General features: G+C 41.1%; 1 protein-coding gene across 3 annotated transcripts in view; it reads right to left on the reverse strand.

Annotated features, from left to right (window-relative positions):
* Positions 1–8654: 8654 nt before the first annotated feature.
* The window catches only part of SGPP2 (sphingosine-1-phosphate phosphatase 2), a 140159-nt gene continuing 124726 nt past the window's right edge, over positions 8655–24087 (reverse strand). For 2 of the 3 annotated variants that reach the window (XM_030917065.1, XM_030917064.1), the window contains one exon: positions 8655–9369. In XM_030917065.1, coding sequence (XP_030772925.1) covers positions 8818–9369 — 552 coding nt within the window. In that variant the 3' untranslated portion in view covers positions 8655–8817. The remainder of the gene's footprint in view (positions 9370–24087) is intronic. The other variant, XM_030917066.1, reaches the window with a different exon arrangement.

The following is a 24087-nucleotide window of genomic DNA, read 5'->3' on the forward strand; positions in this document are numbered from 1 at the left end:
TCCCATTTTCTGGGGGCATGCTCTACTTACTGGTTTGCAGAAAGTTTTGTTTTTTATTTTACATATCTCTCATGACATTTCACTAATATGTCCCATTTTTTCAGGTCAGTGCCTATAGACCTATCTCATTCTTTTAAATGAGGTAATATTCTATTGTACAGATGTCCATAATAGTTCAATTATTCCCCTGTTGGTGGATATTTAGTCATTTCCAACTGTTTGAAATTATAAACACTGCTCCAACGAACCCCCGATCCTGCAAAATAGCACGGCTTAGGGCCCCAAGGAAAACCAGTCCTAATGGGTGCAAGACTGTATAAATATTCACATTTGACAGACACATTCAGAGATGCATAGAGTTCATTAGATACTTCTTTGATGTGACGTTTGTACTTGAACAATATATTATTCCAGTACCTTACATCTTAGATGTAGGAGTCGCTAGGTCAAAGGATATGTTTTGAATGTAAAACATGTTGAATGACTATTCTCACATTTTAAACAGGAGTAATCTACCACAAACTAGCCAGCCTAACCACTGCCTCTGCTCTCAGCAATGATGGGCTCATCAGCTTGGTGAGAGAGAACATTGCTCACAATCTTGCTTCTCAATCTTAATCTGTTTGTGCTTGATGTTTTGTGTGACATCACTAACCCTAACACTTGAGTATTGACTTTGGCCCTTCTGTCCATTTTATCCAAAAGCAGAAAGATAGCCTTCAAGGGACACCATTGCCTTAAGCAGAATATGCTCTCCAACTTCTGGCTTGTAATGTTATTAGGGCCTTGAATAACTTTTATATTATTGTGGACTGAATGTATCCCCACAAAATCATGTTGACCCTCTGACCTCCAGTGTGATGGTCTTTGGAGATGAGGCCTTTGGCAGGTGATTAGAGCTAGATGAGGTCATGAGAGGGGGGCCCTCATGACCAGCTCAGTGGCCTGATAAGAAACATCAGAGAGCTGCCCTGTTTCTCTGCCTACCTGGCACACACATACAGGAGAGGTGATGTGACCACACAGCAACATGGTGGCCACTGGCAAGCTAGAAGAGGGATCAGAATGAAACCTATTTTGCTGGCACCTTGATCTTGGACTTCCAGCCTCCAGAACTGTGAGAAATAAAATTCTTTTATTGAAACCACCCAACCTGTAGTCTTTTGTTGTGACAGTCCCAGCAAACTAGAACACATTATTGAAAACTTGCATTCAAAAAGTAGAGCGTGACATGCATGATAAAATTCAAGGCAGCAGTACACCTCTGGGACAGTCTGCCACAGTTCCCTAATCTGCCTGTGTCCGTGAGTGCAGATAGGAGTGAAGCCTCCAGGGCTTCCAGTCTGCAGCGTCTCTGTTACATGGAAACCTGATGGGTGCCACTGCGACTGGGGCCAATTATGCACAGTGCCCACTAAACACAGAGCATTTTAGCCTTCCTAATTAGCCATTAATAAAAAGACACTGAAGTATCCTGAAGATGAAAGAGAGATTTCCACCGTGCCTCAATACAAACCCCAGTCTGCGCCTCCGCGTGACAGGCGTTGTGCCTAGTGTTTTGCACAAGTCATCTCAGAGTCCTGAGCAGAGCCCATGTAGGGAACACGACCTGCTTGGATAAAAGAAGAGCTGCCAAACAACTGTGCTTGACAAATGGGCCAGGCAGCAAGAAGGGCAACGCAGACGCACAGCGGTTTGAGTCTCCACGATGTCTACTTCATGTTCAGGTATTCTCTGCTTTGACTTTCTAGTAGGCAGAAAGGATGACTATGAATATTGTAGCTAGACTGTGAGTTGAATAAATATCTCCAACAAAGGGTCTCATTGAATTATGTCTGACCAAACCCTGTAGATTTTTTTCTTCCGATGTGACTAATGGAGTGTGCTGAGAATATACTCAAGGTCCACACTCAAGCTTTTCATTCTTCATCTGTAAGGTTTGGCCTTCCTTGTTTCTGTTGAAGAAAGGCAGGAAAGAGGCATGAATCTCCATGAGAAAACATTTGAAGGCTGGGTATGGTGGCTCATGCCTGTAATCCCAGCACTTTGGGAGGCTGAGGTAGGCAGATCTCTAAAACCCAGGAGTTAGTGAAAAGCCTGGGCAACATAGCAAAACTCCATCTCTACCCACCCACCCCCCCAAATACATACATACATATATATATATATATATATATATATAGCAAAAATTAGTTAGGCATGGTGGTGTGCGCCTGTAGCTGCCATGTGAGCCAGGATTGCACCACACAGCACTCCAGCCTGGGTGACACGGTGAGACCCTGTCTCAAAAAAAAAGAAAAGAAAACATTTGGGGAAGAATCCATCACGTGAGGAGTGCTGGTGAGGCTATGAGAGAGAGCTGCTGCATACACCGCTGGAATCAGAGACTTGGAGACATGAAGTAAATCTGGCCTTCTAGGCAGAAAGGTGAAGATGTGGAGAAAATGTGCCTGGTTGATATCAACCCTGATAGCAAAAGAAATGTTCTGCTTTCCACATGTCACAGCTTTTTGTCAGGAATAAAATATGCCTATCCCTACAATAACCAACTGCTTAGGGCTGACAAGAAACCAGCTGTGACACAGAAAAAAACAGTCACATTTGTTGCTAGAAAGGTACTGAGAAAAAGCCGCACTGGAGATAGGTGGGATTAATTAGAGATTTTTTGGCGTGAGTCTTGGGCAGAACATTTAAACAAGGAGCACTTGGGTGACACTGGGGCAGATGAGACAAGATAGCCAGACAGAGGTGCCCCTTAAGCAAATCACGTGGGTGAGATGACTTGTGCAAAACACTAGGCACAACGCCTGTCACGCGGAGGCCCAGACTGGAGTTTGTATTGAGACATCGTGGAAATCTCTTTTTCATCTTCAGGATACTTCAGCGTCTTTTTATTGCTGGCCAGTTAGGAAGGCTAAAATGCTCTGTGTTTAGTGAGCACTGTGCATAATTGGCTCCACTTACAGTGGCACCCGTCAGGTTTCCACGTGACAGAGACACTGCAGACTGGAAGCCCAAGAGGCTTCACTCCTATCTGCACTCATAGATACAGGTAGATTACAAGACTCTTGCAGGCATGGGCATTAAGGCAGCACCCAATTGTCACCCTGGCTCACCCCCAATGATCTGAGGCCATCTTTGTGTATATTAAAGAGGAATTGACATTTGAACACCTGCATTGGGCAGAATCTGGCTTGCCATAGAGAGAGTGTTGAGTGTATGCGTTAAAGAAGCATTACAGAGGAACTCCTAGCTACATCCTTCCTTTTCTTGTTTGTTTTTGCATGCCTTATAGACAGGAGTGGAAAAAGAATTATTATTTTTGGTTTTGTATGGCTCCCTGTCTCATGTGGCTACAGTTTTAAGAATTTAACATTCTCTTCATGGCCCACATTTAACTCTGATTCTTCTTAATGCGCATTCTGTAAATACAGTTTTAAGAATTTAACATTCTCTTCATGGCCCACATTTAACTCTGATTCTTCTTAATGCGCATTCTGTAAATATCCAAGTCTGTACTACAGGTGTGTCTCATTTTAAGAAAAAATATGGATGCATGGTGTGCACAGAGTCACCTATTAAAGTCTTAGGTTCACAGAAATGAAGAATCAAAATTTTAACTTGAATTTTAACGGCAAACCCATACGTGCAGTTAAAATTCAAGTTAAAAAAAGTCAAAACACAAGCAGCTTTGAGGAAAACATCTCTTGTCTCAAATGAGATAGGCGTATATTGCTGTTCCACTTGGCTCCTAGGTAGCCTCTTACTAGAGGATGAGGGCTTCATTCACAATCATTAAATAAAGACTTGGAGCATTATGAAGTTCCCTGAAGAGTCAGGATCATGGTAAAATATTTTTAAAATGGAAGTTTCACATGACTAGTTCAGGGAACTGAGCAAAGAGAAGACTGAGGAAGGGAGTGGGCATGAAGGACACAGAAGGAGGTCCCAGCTGTTGGTCATGTCCACCAAGAGAGGAACAAGAAGGACAGGAATGACGCTGTGCGTGCAGAGATGGCAGAGGGGAAAGGTGCTCGGGCTGACTGGTGAGTACAGTTAACCCTTGAACAAGATGGGTTTGAACTGTACACGTTCAGTGGTATATGGATTTTCTCCTGCCTCTGCCACCCCCAACACAGTAAGAACAACCCTTCCTCTCCCCTCTCCCTCCTCCTCCTCCTCCTCAGCCTCCTCAACATGAAGATGATGAGGATGAAGACTTTCGTGATGATCCTCTTCCACTTAATGAAGGGTAAATGTATTTTCCTTATGATCTTCTTAACATTTTCTTTTCTCTAGTTTACTTTAAGAATACAATATGTAATGCCTATAACATATGAGATATGTGGTAATCTACTGATTGTGCCATCAGAAAGGCTTCCCATTTACAGCAGACCCTTAGTCGTTAAGTTTTGGGGGAGTTGTAAGTTATATGCATTTTTACTACATAGGAAGTTGGCACACCTGAGTTCCGAGTTGTTCAGGGGGCAACTGTATTTCAATGAGGAGTGATGAAAGGAGTCTGTGAAGTTACCTCTGGACGTCACGCCCTCTGGGAGGGGCTTCTCACACTTCTCGTTCATGTGGTTTGATTTCGCAGTGTCACAGCCCTGTGCTCATCCTTTATTTCACCACCACCACTGTTAGTCTTACAATCACCAACATGGTTTGGTTTTTTCTTGTAAGAGCCGGAGGTGCTTGGGAAGTGCCTCAGACAAGCTGTTCTGTAGCCATGGAGTACCATCTCCTACCTACTTCCTGTCACATTCCCTGTGCAAACCCCATCTGTTCTCTAAACCTCGCTCATGCAGTCTCCCCCTCCTCCCAGTTCCCATGTCGTCATTTTCTCTTCCCTACAGCCTTAACCATTTGGCTCTTGAATTGTAATTCTCTGCCTCTGTGTCTTCTCTGTCCTGCGAAAACTGCACAGGATAGGTTGGAGCATTACATCTCCTACGTCCTGCTCGAAGTACAAATAGAGTCCTAGGTCCGCCCTTGCAAATAAGGGGCAGTGTCAACTGTATGTACCATCGCAGATAGCAAATTTGGGATGCTTAAAGGCAGAGCAGATCATTGCAGTGATAGACTGTGAATTTGAATTACAGTTGTGTTTATTTGGTTCAGCTGATAGAGAACTCATCTCTAAAAACCTTTTACTTACCTTAACTAGCAAAACTTAAAATTTACCTTTCAAAACATAGTGACATTTAACTCCATGTAAGGTAAAAGGAGGTTCTTTAGTATCATGGAGTAGAGGAGGGGCTTTAAGGATGCCAACATGCCACTTCTTTCCTGTTACCACACCGGTGGGCCCTCCGTGGCTTGCCAACATTTGTACATGATTGGATTATGACAAAAACAGAGAATTATGTAGCCTGCCTCTTATTTTTGTCCCCTTTTCAACTCAGGTCCAATGAACTCAGAGAAAAAGGTCTACATTAAGAAAAAAGTCCAAGGAAACAGAACACTGGCTTTTAAAGCATTTAATAAGTCAAAATCAAATAAAAGTGATTTTTAAAAGAATAAATTTACATACGGTACATAAGCAAGACAGCTGAAGGTTTCTAAAATAGAAATCTGGTGCATATGGCCCAAAAACACCACGTGCTTTGATTACACTCAGGAAGCATGAGTTGCCTATTTGGGTGAGAAAATCCCATGTTACAGTGAGATCACTGGGCATGTTTTAGAGTAATTCCAGCCACTGCCATGTAAGTGTTTTTAATTCAGGGGTGCTTTCTGAGTTTTCATCTTCTGAATATATTGTGACGGTGCAGGTTTGAGCAAAACTGGCATGAAATGAGAGCTGTTTTAGATGAAGATTGCAAGATGGATGGCTTGGCCCACAGTGGCAGTGGGTTGGGGGTGGAATGTGGACAATTAGGATAAAGGCATGTCATTCTGTCTGACTCCCGGAGGGGCAGATAATCCTGGGGGCTTTGGTGTCACAGTTCCCAAAAGCAAGTTTGGCCAGACCGTAGGCTTACATTGTGATGAGCTTGCCTTTTAAATTAATCTTCAAGATGCCAGATCAAGAGAGGGATCGTGGACCTAGACTGAAGCCAGACCAGTAGGGGGCGCTCCTTCCCCAGAGAGAAACTCCAAATGTCTTGAAAGGAGCTGACCCATACCCTTTGAAGGGGCATGCAATGGTGGAGAGTGAGAGAGGACTTAACAGAGCAAAGTGCTGTGTGAGAAATGAATGGAAGAGGGCTAGCAAGGCAAGAGTGTGAATCAGGTAATGCCTTTTTTTCCCCCGATCAAGTTTTTTCTGATTCTACACCACAGAGCAGGAGTGCCCAAAAACAGGTTGGCATCACCAATATATACTTTTCATTCTCCAGTTGCAGTAATCAGATACTTAAAAAGTGGCCAACCTATGACAAATCGTTGACTCATTCTTTAATGTGCTGTGGCTGATATATTCAGCCTCAACCCAAATTAGGTAAGGACAGCCTTAAATATATCAGTATAGCTGACCGGCCTTCCTATTGTTGGGACTTAAAAATAGAGACAGCAGTAAAAATTATGTATATGATATATATATCATATATATGAGATGCCAGCACCCACTGCTGTGACAATGATCACAATCCCTCTTTTTAAAAGATACATGTGGGAAAAGCTGATCCTTTTGTCAGTTGGCTTCAGACAGGTCAACCACAATTATTTTGTGTAAATATCCAGTGTTGCGAACTCTGGCTGGGCAGCCGTGCGGATGGAAATACAGAAAAGTGCCTCATCCAGCTGACAGCCACTGCTCTGCAGGGGCAGATGCAGGCTGGGAGTACCTGCAAGCTAAGGCCCTTCCCCTGAGTTGTGCTGCAAATACTGGGCAGAATTTGATGTAAAAGCAGTCAAATGGCAGGTCATCTTGATCTTTGCCTTCTAACTATAATAAATGTGAGAAGAATATTAGTAAAAACAGGATGTTTTGCTAAAAAATATTAAGAAATTGGAACGCTGTTACATACTAAATATCATCACAACCGTAAGGCTGTAGAACATATTTGAAATAAAGAAAAATGTGATTTTTCAGTTTTAACATGTTAAGAGCCTCTGTAACTTTTAAGGACGCTAATTTTTTCTGAGTATGCACATGGTGATGATATGTGGGGCTGGTAAAGCACTGGCTTCAGTCCTACAGGCACTACACCTCAATGGATACTTTGTTAACTATAGTTATATTAACTTTAAAAACAGTTCTTGATACCCGTTCCTTATTCTTAGGAACTGAAGAGGAGGGAACTCTAATGTTTGCATAATCATCGCCTCCCCATGTTAAGAGGACTCACCCTAGTAGACTTAATGGGCTTTGTATTTGGTTGGCTTTTTTTCCCTAGAGACACTGAAGTTGTTCTTGCATTCATTACCCTTAAAATTGCCAAGAGATAAGAGGTGGGAAGACAAAAAGGGAGCCTGATTCTATTCAGTAGATGAGAAAATAGATCTACAGAAGATAACTGTGAAATTGGAGGAGTAATGTCAGGGAGGCCTTGTCAGGACCAGGCAATGTCAAGGAAGCCTTCTTTGTCAGGCTCCAGAAAGGATTGCGTTCATCTGTTCTTCTACGGATCCACTTTCCTAGGCAGATGCCAGTGCCTTCCAGGTTTGTACGAAAGCAAAACACTGCTGACAATGGGCAGAGGGCCTTTCCCAAACCACTAGGAAGCAGGAGAGGGCGGGAATCTCAGTGAATCACAGATGTATCCACCTGTGCTGAAGGCTAACCCCCCAACCTGTTTGGTGAGGTGCGAGCAGCCAGTTTGTTTCGTGGGTCAGAAGAGTGTATTAATGGTACCTGGAATCCTGCAAAATCCATGGAAACAAGGAAAAGCAGATCCCTATTTCAGCATGAACACCAGGCCTCATAAGGAAGGCTTTTCCCCATGACCTCACAGCTCTGCCTCTGCCTTTCATCTCTTCACAGTGAGCTTTCTTTCACAGTGGTCTTACCACCCAACCAGTAATTTGATCATAACAAGGAGGAGGCTGGGCACAGTGGCTCATGCCTATAATCCCAGCACTTTGGGAGGCTGAGGTGGGTGGATTGCTTAAGCCCAGGAGTTTGAGACATGCCTGGGCAACATGGCGAAACGCTGTCTCTACAAAAATTAGCTGGGCATGGTGGTCCATGCTTATAGTCCAGCTGCTCAGGAGGCTGAGGCAGGAGGATCGCTTGAGCCCGGGAGGCAGAGTTTGCAGTGAGCTGAGATTGTGCCGCTATACTACAACCTGGAAAACAGCAAGATCCTGTCTTAAACAAAACAAAACAAAAAACACCAAATAAACAATAAGGAAGTCACCCTGTCCAAGAAATGCACTTTTATATGGTACGACCCCTTCTGGACCAAGGTTCCTATTTTGGAAATAAGACACCATGCTAGGCAAGGTTGTAATAGAAAAGAAAGGCTCTATCTCCAGCCTCCCAGATCACCCCATCTCTGTTGGCTCTCCTGAACCCAGTGGGGCTCATAGCTATTACTAAGCCGGGCTACAATTCCTGCCAGCCCATGACTAGGTCCAAAGTCCATGCAACAGAAAGAGGAGCAGGGGCCGGGGTGGGGGTGTTCCTTTAAAGATCTAGATTATGGATTTTAGCCTGGGTTCAACTGTAGCATAACCATTACAGACTAATGACCACCATGAGATAGTTTTTCCTTTCACACAGCAGCATCATTTATCTGGTAGTAGCAAGACAGCTGTATGACTTTTTGTTGTTGTTAAAGAAAAATAAGTTGTCAAGATTTGCCTACCAATAACTTTCCTATGTCTTGGCTCTCATGTCCAGTGGGCTAGTTTCCAACTGTCTGAGACTCAGGGTAATCCCAGAAACCTGTGCAGCATTGGCACAAAGGTTGTAGCGCAGATGCCAACAGATGTGTAGGTAACAAACTTGTAAGGCACTTCAATCTCCAGTCTCCGCCTGGCCTCCTTGTTCCTGGTGACCACCTTGAACCATGAATATAGCACTTGCAGCGAAAGGTTTTGTACAAGCTGACGAACCAAGAGGATCAACACAATTCCCACTGCAAATTTGGTCAGACCCAAAACGAACATGTAGGTGGTGAGCGGTGGGATGTTCTGAATGACAGGGAGAGGTTCAGCCGGCTGGGATACAAGCTGGAAGAAATGGTTGATCCAGAATCCTAGGGTCACTCCAGCCCCAGCAGCCAGAATGGTGGTGGTGTCCGCCCGGGTTGGGCTGTAGTAATCAGAAACAGGGTAATTGTAACACAGGAAGAATGGCACAACTATGACACACACGGGGAAGAGGGGGCTGGCTGAGTCCAGGCGGTCAATGAAGGTCCAGGCAGGGTAGGTGAGGACGATGAGGAGTGCGGTGATCAGGACGCCACCCAGCACATCCTTTGGGAAGGAGAGAAAAGAACAGTGTGAACCAATGAGTGTTTCCTTGTATACAGGTACAATTTGAGTCAAATATGGCTAATTTGATATTTAAAACACAATTTTTGCATTGTTTTATTTTACAGTACATGTTCAAAGAAAGTGTAAAGTTGTAAAAATTTGAAGTGAAAATGGGAGAAAAATGCTCCCAGCAACCATACTACTCATGTTACGTATCTTCTTTTACCTTTTTTACCTTTTGGAATAAATTCTGTATTTGTTTTCTTAATGAATAACTGTAATCTCATTGTCTTTCAAACTTATATAAATCTAGTATTTTGACACTTATATCACAAATACTGTCACCATCTTCACAGAGGTGTCACCATCCCTTCTTGGCAGGTGGGGGTTGGGCTGCAGGCTGGCTGAAGGGGGAAGCTTGCGGCTGGGGGAGCCAAATGTACAAAGCAAGCACATCATTGTTATGTAGAGGACATGTTCCTTTGGGTTGGTTTGAGGAGACATTTGGATGTGGTAGCACCAAAATTCTTCTGCGTCAGCCTTGGCACTACTACCCTGCCTTCAAAGACAGGATTTCAAACAGTGTGCATACAATTTCATTGAGCGGTTGTACCATGCTTTATTTAATTAATCCCATTCTTTAGAACAGTAGCTTGCTTTCTTCCATTGCCTCCTCCCTTCCTTTCCTGCTTAAAATATCTTTAACTCCTTGATGTCCCACATGTCCCTCTTTCTTTAGTCTTCTCTTTGCACAATATAATTAATCGATTTTTAGTTTCAATACCTAGAGTTAAGCACTTTCCCTAAGTTTGCATGTTTCCATATATTCTTTTTTTCCTATATGTATAACAGAATTCTAAGGCTTGGTCTTGCTTTTTCTAATAACTTCATTATTTATTTCTCTTGCTTAGTGTCTAATACAATGACATCTGATTCGGATAAACAATGGGTAAGAATTAGATCTTAGAAATAATCACTAAGGCAACAGCAAGTTTCACAGATTAGTGGATATCCATCCATCTATCCTTCATACAGTAGCCATGTATGAGCACCTACTGTTTGCCAAGCACAGTGCTAAAGGATCCAGGTGAACCAAACACACACCATCCCAACCTGTCCTGGACCTCACGGTCTGGTAAGGAGACAGGGAGTTACCATTATTTCAGAGGGAAAGAGGCTGACTAGGGATCTTGATGGTCCCTGGGGGCTGGAGAGGAGAGAGTGAACACAGGCAGGAGCCACTTCACACAGGGCCCTAAAGTCCAACCCATGCCATGAGTACTACATCCTGGGAGCAGCCTGAGGCTCTGAAGTAGCTCTCACTGGGTAGCAATATGACTGGGTTTTCACTTATAAAGATTGTCTGACTGCAGTGGGGAGGGTGGACAGGGGCAGGGAGGAGTCAGGGTGGATGTGGGAGAACTAAGGGTGGATGGGGAAGGAGTGAGGGTGAAGGGAGAGGAGTGAGGGGGAAGGAGTGAGGGTGGATGGGGAAGGAGTGAGGGTGGGAGTGAGGGTGGATGGGGAAGGAGTGGGGGGGGAGGAGTGAGGGTGGATGGGGGAGGAGAGAGGGTGGATGGGGGAGGAGTGAGGTGGATGGTGGAGGAGTGAGGGTGGATGGGGGAGGAGTGAGGGTGAAAGACAAGGAGTGAGGGAGGGAGGAGTGAGGGTGGATGGGGGAGGAGTGAGGGTGGATGGGGGAGGAGTGAGGTGGATGGTGGAGGAGTGAGGGTGGATGGGGGAGGAGTGAGGGTGAAAGACAAGGAGTGAGGGAGGGAGGAGTGAGGGTGGATGGGGAAGGAGTGAGGGTGGATGGGGGAGGAGTGAGGGTGGACGAGAGAGACTGCCTGCCTCTCAGAGGAAGAGATGAGTGTCCTCACCGCCTGCACCTGGCTCCAGGGCTTCACCAGTGCGCACTTCAGTTCCCCTCCACTTTCCCCTCAGGCTTCACCATCTCTGCAGCCTCCCTCCCTGTGGTGTCTTTTCTTGGGTGTATGAATATGCACTGATATTGCCTTAATTTGGGGGAAAACAAATCCTTCATTTAGGCTTCCTGGTTGCCAAAATTGAGCCAAACTCTTTGGGTTTTCTACACATGTTGCCTCCAGTCTCTCAACCTGATGTGCAGCTGCTTCTAAGCTCCTGCACTCAGATGATACGCCACTCTCAAAGGCCACTCACCGGACATTCATTGGCTATACGCCACTCTCAAAGGCCACTCACCGGACATTCATTGGCTATACGCCACTCTCAAAGGCCACTCACTGGACATACATTGGCTATACGCCACTCTCAAAGGCCACTCACTGGACATTCATTGGCTGTACGCCACTCTCAAAGGCCACTCACTGGACATTCATTGGCTGTACGCCACTCTCAAAGGCCACTCACTGGACATTCATTGGCTGTACGCCACTCTCAAAGGCCACTCACTGGACATTCATTGGCTGTACGCCACTCTCAAAGGCCACTCACTGGACATTCATTGGCTTTTTCTTCAGCATCTAAGTCTTCCAACAGCCCCATATTTCCCCTTGGGGATCCATGAGGTTCCAGGAAATTATGGAGTTGAAGCACCTGACATAGGAGGCCAATCAACGCACTGAATTCCTTTCATAATGAATAGTGCAGGGGTAATCTTATGACCTTGCTACAACAATCAGGATGAACTGTAGGCCCATTATTTGGAATTCTTGGAGAGAGATGCTCTGTCTCTCTCTTGACGTTGTGCTCTGGGATTTAAACCCTTTACTTATCAGACCTTTAAAATTCAGCTTTTATTAATGTTACCCTAAAATAACCCGAATCTTCTGTGACCTCTAAGAAGTCTTTTTCTTGATTTCTTCCTTTACCTCTTCCTCTTTCCACATCCTAAACATGGGCATTTGTACAGATTCTGTCTTCAAGCCTTGCATGTTTCTCTCGAGTTTACATGGCCCCCTGGTTTCATCTCTCCATTCCCGATCAGTGTGCCTCTCAAATCCACCTCTTTGAGCCTCTCTCTCAAAATTGAGGCCCGCATTTTTTAATTGAATGCTAAACATTTCCATCTGGATCTCCCTTAAACCAAGTTTTCTAAAAGAAAAATCAACAACCGCCAAAAAGAAAAATGGATAAAAGAAATGAGCAGATAACAGAAAAGGAAATATAAATGTCTCTTAAATGTATGAAAATATCCCTAAGCTTACTCATAATAAAGTATGAAAATTATACTAGGGAGAAACTAAAACTTATGTTCCCACAGTAATGGTATGTACATGCTTATAGCAGTTTTATTAATAATCAGCCCAAACTGGAAACAGCCCCAATGCCCTGAATGGGCGAACGGGTAAATAAACTGTGATACTTCTCAGCAGTAAAAAGCAACACACTACTGATGCTTGCAACAGCTTGGATGAAACCTCCAGGAAATTATGCCGAACTGAAGAAGTCAAGCTCCAAGGTATACACACTGTGTAGTTCTATTTAGATAACATTCTCGAAAAGATAAAACCATAGTGATGGAGAATTGATCAGCAGTTGCCTAGGGGTTTCGGGGTGGGGGGAGGTTGTGACTCCAAAGGGATAGGAGGAGGGAGGTTTGGGGATGATGCGACTGTTCCTTATTTTAGTGGGGATCACTCAGATCAATACATGTATTAACATTCATGGAACTTTATGCCAAACATAAAGTCAATTCTACTGTTAATTTTTAAATTAAAATTTCAAAATAGATTTCAGACACGTAAACAAAAACTAAAAAGCTAGTAGGCTCTTTTGTTGCCACTGAATGCCCACTGCTGTCTGCAAAGCAGGCTCTGGACCCCTGGCGAGGTTCCCAGTATAGCTGCTCCCTCCTCCACCTTCCCACACAAACCATGCAGAGAATGGACTCCTCGCCTGTCCCTGATGACAGAGATGCAGAGGTTTAACATTCTGTTAATGGAAGTGTAGGGGTGAACTGAGAGGGACTCTTTTTCATTAATCATATGAATGCAAAATGGTATAACATTTATGGGGAGGAGCCTGTCAATAGCTTTAAAAATTACACATTTATTTATCCTCCAGCCCAACAATCTCATTCTAGGACTTGACCTTAGAGCTATAACTGCTCACGTTTAAAAGGAGATACTTACAAGGTACCTGTTGTAATATTGTTTGTAATAGCAACACACTGGAAATAACCCAAGTTCCATCTATAGAGGACTAAATTTTACTATGATATAGCCACGCACTGGAATTCTATGCTGCTGCAAAAAGAACGAGGAAGCTCTGACAAGAAATTTTAAAAAGCAAGGTGCAGAACAGTGCATACAGTATATTACCATTTCCGTTTTTAAAAGCTGGGCAGGTACGGAGATACCCTTTCACCTGAATACACAGAGGTGCTACTTGGATGGCTGGGGACAGTCCGGAGGAGACTTTTCACAGGATGCCCTGTGTACATTTTGAGTTTTGTAGCATGTGAATACAGGACCTCTTTTTAAAAAGTAAGATAAAATTCAGTCTCTCCTCTTCCAAACAGTATCTGCCTTTCAGCTTCACATGAGTGGGATCTCAGGACCCTCACTGTGTCCTCCACACAGGATGGTGTGATAAGATCTCACTCCCGAAGCTCTGAGGGCATTTTGTTTGTGCGTTTTTAAAGGCATAAGAATTCTGAGGGAAGGACAGCCAGGTGAATGAGCTTCACACTGCAAACAGCTCTCTCCTCTCTTGTGGGGGACAGAAGATTCTCCCACTCAGATCCGCTCCCAGGCAGCTCCACTGGACTCAAGTCTGTGCCCTAATGAAGCCTGGAAGATAAAAAGTCATTTTACCTAAATTTATAATGCACAGAGCTAAATAATGCTCCTTTGAGACTTCCCTGGCAGAGGGACCTCCAAAAGGACGAATCCTTTCTTCCTCATACCCCTAGGCCACACTGCCCTGATGGTTATTTCAATGGCAAATGTTCTCAGAGTTTAGTGTGCATTGGAATCTCCTAGGAAGATGGTTAAAATGCAGATTCAGGGTACTGCCCTCTGATTGTGATCAGAAGTGTGGCCCAGGAGACTACATTTTAACACCACAAGGTAATTCTGATGTCATGAGTCTAAATAGAAAACTCGGAAATACTAGCATAGAGGTTTGCAAAGTCTTCTATGACATGGGTTTCATTAATCCTGTCCTTCCAGGTTTTCTCTCACTTTCCCATTTGAACTTTCTGCCCCACTCACATAGGTCTATTTGCTTTTCCCAAATATGCCTAATACAATTTTAGGGTGACAATTTTGCATTTGTTTTATGTACAGCACACTTTAACCACCTCCATCAAGGTCTTATTGGTGCTTCTAAGGCTAAATTTAAAAGCTACTTCCTTTCCAAAATATCTTCATGTATTAACACAGTTGGAACCAACCTTTCTCTCGCTTTCTCCCTGAACCGAATGTGAAGGCACTTGCCGAATGTGACTACAAAAGCCCTTCCTTGCATTGCCTTTTGCTGTTGTTGTGTGTTGCCTGCCTTTCCTCTAAGTTGATTATAGGGTCTGATCAGCAAGGTCAGGGTCTTTGCATTATTCCACAAAGCTCCTAGCCTAGTGCCTAACACATAGTAGACATTGAGTTACAGGAATTGGGACACTGGAATGCCTTTCTCTTTTTTTGTCTTTTTAAAATGTTTTATTTCCATAGGTTATTGGGGAACAGGTGGTGGTTGGTTACATGAGTAAGTTCTTTTTTTGTTTGTTTGAGATGGAGTTTTGCTCTTATTGCCCAGGCTAGAGTGCAATGGCATGATCTCAGCTCACCACAACTTCTGCCTCCCAGATTCAAGTGATTCTCCTGACTCAGCCTCCTGAGTAGCTGGGATTACAGGCATGCACCACCATGCCCGGCTAATTTTGTATTTTTAGTAGAGACAGGGTTTCTCCATGTTGGTCAGCCTGGTCTCAAACTCCTGACCTCAGGTGATCCACCCATCTCGGCCTCCCAAACTGCCAGATTACAGATGTGAGCCACCACGCCCAGCTTGAGTAATTCTTTAGTGATGATTTGAGAGATTTTGGTGCACCTATCACCCAAGCAGTATACATTGCACCCAATTTGTAGTCTTTTATCTCTCACCCTCTTCTCATCCTTTCCCCAAGTCCCCAGAGTCCTTTGTGTCATTCAAAACCATAATGCAATACCACCTTATTCCTGCAAAAATGGCCATAATCAAAAAATTAAAAAATAATAGATGTTGGCTTGGATGTGGTGAACAGGAAACACTTCTACACTGCTGGTGGGAATGTAAACTAGTACAACCACTATGGAAAACAGTGTGGAGATTCCTTAAAGAACTAAAAGTAGAACTACCATTCGATCCCACTACTAGGTATCTACCCAGAGGAAAAGAAGTCATTATACAAAAAAGATATTTGCACACTCATGTCTATAGCAGCACAATTCGCAATTGCAAAAATGTGGAACCAACCCAAATGCCCATCAGTCAACTAGTGGATAAAGAAACTGTGGCATATATACAATGGAATACTACTCAGCCATAAAAACGAATGAATTAATGGCACTCACAGCACCCTGGATGAGATTGGAGACTAGTATTCTACGTGAAGTAACTCAGGAATGGAAAACCAAACATTTTATGTTCTCACTCAAAAGTGGGAGGTAAACCATAAGGATCCAAAGGCATAAGAATGGAATGCCTTTCCCTTATCCCAATTATCTATAATACTTAGTACCCATTGTTTCAATATATAAATAAAAATATGTCTTCCTTTCCTCTGTCTTCCTTTGTAATTGCTGATTTATAACCAATTTCTCAGACATCTGGTTGGAATATTTTTTATAAATGAATTCTGTTCATCTTCAATGCTTCAGGAGACTAGACTATTATGGTTCATAGCCATAATAGCCCAGCATTTGAGGCAAAAGTAATTTTAGTCAATATGGCTGTTGTGAGATTTTTAGCCATAAAGGTGACATTGTAATAAAGACATATAGGTATTTTTGTAAGGAAAATGCTTGGACTCTAGCTAATGAGCTTTCTAATATAAGTCTCTAAATTTCTTATAATAAAATTATTCCTAACAGTTTCTAAAAATAAAGACTATAAATACTTGAAAATTTAAAAAACAACTTTTTGTATTAGTTTTTTTTAAGCTACTAAATTCAGAGAAACTATGAAAGCTCACAAAATATCTGTCTTTGAACTGAATCTGTTGTTTTTATTTTTTTGCATATTAAAAGTTAGGAGGTGACTTCTTTGGAGCCGCACAGTGCTTGGCACAGTATGTGAGGCCAGAGGGAAAACGGTTCATGGTTCTACAGGACAGCAAAGGCAAGCTGTAGGGCAGATGACTGTAACAGAGGGCAAAAAATGGGGATAATTGCCCTGAACGGGTGGATTTGAGAGATGGGGAGAAGAGAGGAAAGAGTGCAGATGGTTGATAGGGAGCATATGAAATATATGGAAGACAGGTAAAGAGAATGGTGCAAAAGGCATGATAAGGGAAAGAGACAAGAGCAAAAATTGTGAGAATAAATATTCTTTACTTTGCAAAGAACAAATGTAAATCTCCTTCCCATAGAGAAATATAACTAGACTACAAAGTATACAAAATATACAGCATATTCAAACACCGAGACCCAGTGATTCCACTCCTAGGAACTGATTCTAAGAAAACAGCCAGAGACGATAATAAGGCTGCTCATGAAGTTTACATACAGGGATGATTCTTGTTGGGTTCTTGTTGGGTTATTTCAGCTCATGCCATTTAAATCCAAAAAGTAACACATGTTGCATTACAGAAACATCAGAAACAAGCAAAAATGCATAAAGTATGGAACATACATCATAAAAAGAAAGAATCAAGAGTGATAAATCAAGCATATTATGCTGCTTACACCAAAAATGAGATAAAAACCATGCTGCTTTCTTATTTAATAATATAGCAGGAACATTTTCCATTTGAAAAGACAAATTTCTGCAACCTCATTTTCTATAGTTTCAAAGTAACCATAAGTGAGATGTTTTAAACAGAATACAAGCTTTACAGAAAGGATGATTCCAATTTTATATAAGTATATACTTGTAAGCATGGATAAAATGTCAGAAGGAAATAAAAATGTTAAGAGTAATTTCTTCTCTGTGTTGTGACATTACAAATGACTATTATCTTCTCTACACTCCAGGATATTCCAAATTTTCTAGTCATTACTTGCTACTTTTACTATAATATAATGAAATCAAGGAGAAAAAAATCAGAATGTGAAAATCAGAATGTTTCAAAACAGACTAAAGTAGAAATGATTGTTTATAATTTTCATATCATGCCAAAAAAATGAAATACCCCTAAGAATCTATATAATAATCAACATACCATTCCTCCGTGATCCAAGTAACTTTTAAAATAAAGGCATACAGGCCAGGCACGGTGGTTCACGCCTGTAATTCCAGCATTCTGGGAGGCCAAGGCGGGTGGATCACAAGGTCAGGAGTTCGGGACCAGCCTGGCCAATATGGTGAAACCCCGTCTCTACTAAAAAATACAAAAAGTTAGCCGGATGTGGTGGTGTGTGCCTTTAGTCCCAGCTACTCAGGAGGCTGAGGCAGGGGAATCGCTTCAACTTGGGAGGCAGAGGTTGCAATGAGCTGAGATTGTGCCACTGTACTCCAAACTGGGTGACAGAGTGAGACCTCATCTCAAAAAAGAAAAAAAAAAAAAAAAAAAAATACAAGATGTGTTTCCAGCCTTACCCTATGGATCACATTGTCTGAAATACAGTCAACCTTTAAGTCAGTTTACCATCCAAGGTTTATATGTATAAGTCTTTTAAATTATTTGGAAACAAAAAGAATCATTACACAAAACTAACATTTTCCAACGTTCAAATACAGAAAGTTCTAAATCCCTTTGATTTTTTAACCTATTCTCATTTTCTGTTATAAATCTTGATATTTAGGTAAAAGCTTGAGCTTATTATATCTCATTACAGGAAACGATAATAGAGGCAGACAAGCTCCAGTGTGTAAAAAAGAATGCTAATAGAGCTACCCCAAGCATCAGAACAAATTTTAAAAGTAAATGCTTATATAAACCCATAAAATAGAGTGTTTTCATTCTTAGCCAAACCGAAACACTCCTGTTTTTGGTAAACATCTCTGGGTATCTCAACAGCAGACCCTAAACATGAAAACTCCCAGCATTTACTAATTCTGACCCTACATCACATTCCCATATGCAGTTTACTGCGACAAATTCCCATTCTATCTCCAAACATCTTCCCTGAAGAATGCTATTGAACAGGCCAACACAACACAAGGTTAGCTAGTGAGAAAGAAGGGGAGAGAACAAACCCATTCAGTCAATTGTTAGGAAAGAATGCATTCAGATCTTGAAACTATTTATGCCGAGAACTCTATGATTCTGGCATCTTCCCCTCTGCCAGGTCCCCTGCTGAGAATGTGAAGGGCCTTCTCTGCCCTTGGCTGTCTTCACAGAGCGAGCTGAAGCCAGGAGCAGAGTAAAAGCCAAGACCCACTTCTTTGCAGATGCTGCGAATGCTTTGAATGCAAGCAGACACTGACATTAAAACAAACGGAAACAAACCAAAACACTGCAGTTGTTCTAGAAAATAACTTTTAGTCATAGATCAGTCAATGTTTCCTAGTTAACAGAATATTTATTCTTTTCTATGCTAGCTCAAAATGAATTCAATTTCTGAGAATAATGCAGATGAGATTCAATAGCAGCCAAATCATAAGGAGGAGGCAACATTATTCATGAATATGAATATAAATGATTACAGAGAGAAACCTACATGTAATTAGCATATGTATAGGGAGAAAACTGAATGCATAAGTTCAAAAATATTAATTTCCTATTGAAAGCACATCAATGTCCGTAGGGATTAGTCAAATCACGAAGCTGATTTACCTGCCACACGGTATGAGCAAAAGCAGTAGAATCGCCTGATATGAATGAGTCTTTGAGTGGGCACTCTGTCACTGAAAGCATGTGCTTTCCATGCCATGAGCCGCCTTAGGTATCCTAGCATTGTTACAAGTCTCAAACTAAAAATCACTAGGTGTGGAAAGAGAAAGCTTTGAAAAAGACTGAAAACTGACTGAGGCTCAGGAGTAACTACATGAGGTAGAAAGAAGTATGTCAATTTGCACCTTCTGTAATTTTAGAATACATGTCCACTTGGAAAGTGAATATATTTAAACCTTCAGTTGAAATATGAAGTTTAACAGAAGATGGTTTTCTATAAGTGTGTTAAGAAAAATTATACGAAACATGAACAGAAGGTAAAACCTGATTTCTATGTCATATGGGGGCAAAGGCCACCCCAGGATTATAAAAGGGAAAGTACTTTGTTCAACTTATTGTTTACTATTGATTAATGACCTCAGACTTAGTGAAATGACAGGTTAGTTGGTAGATTTTTGTCTGGCTGAAATGCAAATAATTTCGGTTCGGTGGAAATGAAACCTACAAAGGTTAGAGTTTGTTGCCCTGTAGGACAGTAGCCCTGTAGGACATATAACTAGTTTTGTATATAACCCAGAAATCTCTGTGTAATATTTCTTTATTAGATTGTCTATACATATTTACTAGTTCCTTCATTAAATCTTACTGGTACTTTCATTAATTAATGAATTTAACAAAATCTTTGACACATATTCATTTCATTTTTGGAAGGGAGTTATTATTTTACCATTTAAAAATTATACCTTAGCAAGTACATAATTATTTCAATGTTTATTTATATGACTAAATATTTATAAAGAAAATTATGTTAGATGATCGAATATGGATATTGCATGTAAAAAGAATTATAATTTACTTTTGCTTTCCTTTGTACGCTCTCTTTAAATGGTACTGGTTTGCTAAAAGGTAAGTAAGGCAGGTATTATGTTTCTCGATGTGATAATATAATAGTATAATAGTATAATTTGCATACTTTGTATAATATCAGTATTAACTGGAAATGTATTTGAGTATACTATATATTTCTAAACTTTATTTCATATCAAGCATTCTTTAGGATATAATCACTTGCTTGTCTTGACTTCACAGAATCTAACAAGTCCAAACAGAGGTCTTCATGAAACAAAATTTCCCCACCCATAATTCACATGAATATGAACCGTTCTACTTATAATGAATCACAGGATTTGGCAGGTCAATAGGATTGTGACATTAGATCAAGCCTCCAGGCAAGTTATAACATCATCTTTGACAACTGCTAAGCAGCTTGCGAGAATGACAAGCCTAGGGAAGGGCAATCTGCTATAAGACACAAAGGCACTGTCAAACATTCAAGCGATTTTGCTCAAATCTGGGTAGGCAGAGGGGCCTCTGAGCAATAAGAGAACAGAAAAGAGTTATGTTGGATGCAATATAATTGTTAAGCAGGCCCATGCAGGTGGAAATTTAATTGACATTGTCACCGTATTTGCTGGGATGTGTATCTAGACTTTCAGTGCTTTTCAAACTATATATTGCATTCAGATCTCCCGGGAAGTTTGTTAAAATCCAGGTCTATTCAGTAGGTCTGGGAGGGGCCTGAGAGTCTGCATTTCTGACAAACTCCCAGGTGACACTGAGGTTGCTGGTCAGAGGATTCACCTCACTAAATCACAAAGGCCAATGTGAACTCTTCATGCTAAAGGGGGCACATCAGAGCTTCTGGCATGCTCTTTTTTTTTCTTTTCTTTTCTTTTTTGCAACATGTGTAAAAGAATAAAAACATCTGAATTATATTAGAGCTCTTATAGTCTTTGAAAGTCCTAGAGTGATATTCCGATATACTAATACATAAGCACAAATAGGCCCAAGAGAAAAATCTGGAAATTCTTTGTAGACCTGGAGACATGGGTGCTCTCATACAGAGGAAAGTAAATCTATCCCAGCCTTTTGTCACTGACCTTGGGAAATGTTGCTTGAGCTGTTGAGTCCTGGTCCTGTGCAAAAGCAAAACTCCCTGGGGACATACTTTATATCCCTTCCACATACTAGGAATTAGAGATTACTGGAGATTTTTTAAATGTTAGTTGTTTTTTGCAGATTGTTCCAGTGAAGTCAAATATGGCCATGTTCTCTTTTTGACGAGGCTGGACAATCTCACTTACAGAGATTGTGACATCCTTGTTATTAAGTATGTTTCAAGTGAGCAGAAGGTTAAACCATTTAATTTTATTACAATGGGAAAGTGACATCCAAGATGTAATGAGGTACAAGGTTGTGGTGCTTGGGTGACCCTTTGCTTTCACAAATGTGGTGAGTACTCAGTGTTATGGTGTGGAAATCCAACTATGCCATAGGCCTATGCACTTGGATTAATTTTATGCAGGTGTCAGGGCTTTAAGAAATCAAATAAATCATAGCACTTACTGGAAACCCTGTATGCATTTAAATATATGATACATGACATGTTTATTTCCTTTCCCAACTGAGCATGTTTTAAGGAACATTCCCACAGACATACGTAAACACAGACCTCAGCAGTGTTTTGAGATTAAAATGATGTTCCAGACCTTTAGCTAATTTTCAGACCATAACTGCAAGCCAGCTACTTTGTTCTTCTACATCCGCTGTATCCAATCAGTGTTCATCAATTCACCAACAGGATAGATTTTGGTAACAGACCAGTTCTTAGGCAGTTTTATGGCTGTGATGGATAAACAATCCATTTGCCCTTTTGTGATGGGCTGGAATCTGCTATTTCTCTTGACAGGCTACTTGGCCCGGCTCAGTTCTAAACTCTTTAAGGTGGAATTTCTCATTTGGAAACCGCCACCACAGAGAAAGGAAGGATAGATATTAATTCTTTTGAGAACGTAGTTCCCTTTTTCAATTGTATTTGGGAGGTAGAGTTGTAATGATTAAGAGAAATCTTGCAAATCAATGGTTTAAGAGTTTTAAAATTGATTCCTAAACAACAGACAAAAGACATAAGCTCTTTGAAGGCCAGGCGTGTTGACTCACACCTGTAATCCCAGCACTTTGGGAGGCCGAGGCAGGCAGATCACTTCAGGTCAGGAGTTCAAGACCAACCTGGCTAACATGGTGAAACCCCTTCTCTACTAAAAATACAAAAATTAGCCAGGTGTGGTGGCACATGTCTGTAATCCCAACTACTTGGGAGGCTGAGGCAGGGGAATCACTTGAACCTGGGAGGAGGAGGTTGCAGTGAGCCAAGATTGTGCCACTGCACTCCAGCCTGGGCAACAGAATGAGACTCTGTTTCAAAAAAAAAAAAAAAAAAAAAAAGAACATAAAAAAACATAAGCTCTTTGAAAGCCATGTACTTGTTTGATTGTCAACGTTCACATTAAGCATTGTTCTATTTAAAAAAAAAAGAAAGAAAAGACACAGAGCAAAGAAAGAAATCATAATAAATGCAAGTACCAGTGGAAAAAGTACAGCTATTTTTCGTCGCAATAAAGTCTAAAATCTTTCCTCTTCCAGGAAATCCTCATGTAAATAATAATAGAGCTCAAATAACTACTTGTTCAGTCATTCAATAGCTATTATGTGCTTTTATTTTTCATTAGCTATTACTTACTAAGAAATATACTTAGGAGAGTAAGAATGCTCTCTGTCCATTAAATAAAAATAGCTTTGTTATTTTATAATAACAAGTTAGACCCTCTATTAAAAATGCATTTCAGAGCCCCATGTCCATAACTAATGCCCATACACACTCACAATTTTACAACAGTGGCACCCTACTGTACAAGCTGTTCTGTAACTTGCTTTTTTCAAAAGATTAATAATATGTCACAGGCACCTTTCCAAAATAACAGTGCTATAGTATAGTCGACCCTCCATATCCATGGGTTCTGCATCTGGATTCAACCAATCTTGGATCAAAAATATTTGAAAGAAAAAATGGATGGTTGTATCTGCACAGAAACATGTACAGACTTTTTTCTTGTCATGATTCCCTAAACAATAAAGCATAACAACTATTTACACTGAATTTACATATTAGAAACTGTAAATAATCTAGAGATGATTTAAAATGTATAGGAGGATAGGCATTGATTATATGCAAATACTATGACATTTTATATAACGGAACTGAACATCTGTGGATTTTCATAACCATGGAGAATTCTGGAACCAGTCTCCCACCGATACCAAGGGAAAACTATATTTTAAGGGCCTGTATAATATTCCACTCTATGGACATATCATGCTTTATTTAACAAGATCAGATTGATGGATATTAAATATATTTTCATTGCTTGCAATTAAATGCATTCATGAACATGTTAGTAATTCAAAGCATGTGTTCAGCCTGCTTGACTTAAAATCTCAGTTCAGTCTTTTAACAGTTACATGACCTTGGTCAGTATACTTAACTTCTCTATGTCTCATCTGTAAAAATGGGATAATAATAGTGCCTCCTTAGTTTTCTACTGACTACCCTACGAGGTAGTTAATATATGTAAAGCACTTAGAATGGCACTTAGCAGATCAAATGCTTAGAGATACATCTAATATATGATATGCAAGACCTCTATACAGAAAATGACAACATTAATAAGATAAATTACAGACCTAAATTGAGGCATGTACCATGCCCACATATTGGAATAGTCAATATTAAAAGATACCAGCTCTCTCAAATTAATCTATAGATTTAATTTAATCCCTACAAAAAGTCCAGCATTGGAGAAAATGAAAAGCTGATTCCAAAATTTATATGAGAATACAAGAATACTGAAGATAATTTTGAA

The sequence above is a fragment of the Rhinopithecus roxellana genome, chromosome 14 (assembly GCF_007565055.1).
Source record: "Rhinopithecus roxellana isolate Shanxi Qingling chromosome 14, ASM756505v1, whole genome shotgun sequence".
NCBI lineage: Eukaryota > Metazoa > Chordata > Mammalia > Primates > Cercopithecidae > Rhinopithecus > Rhinopithecus roxellana.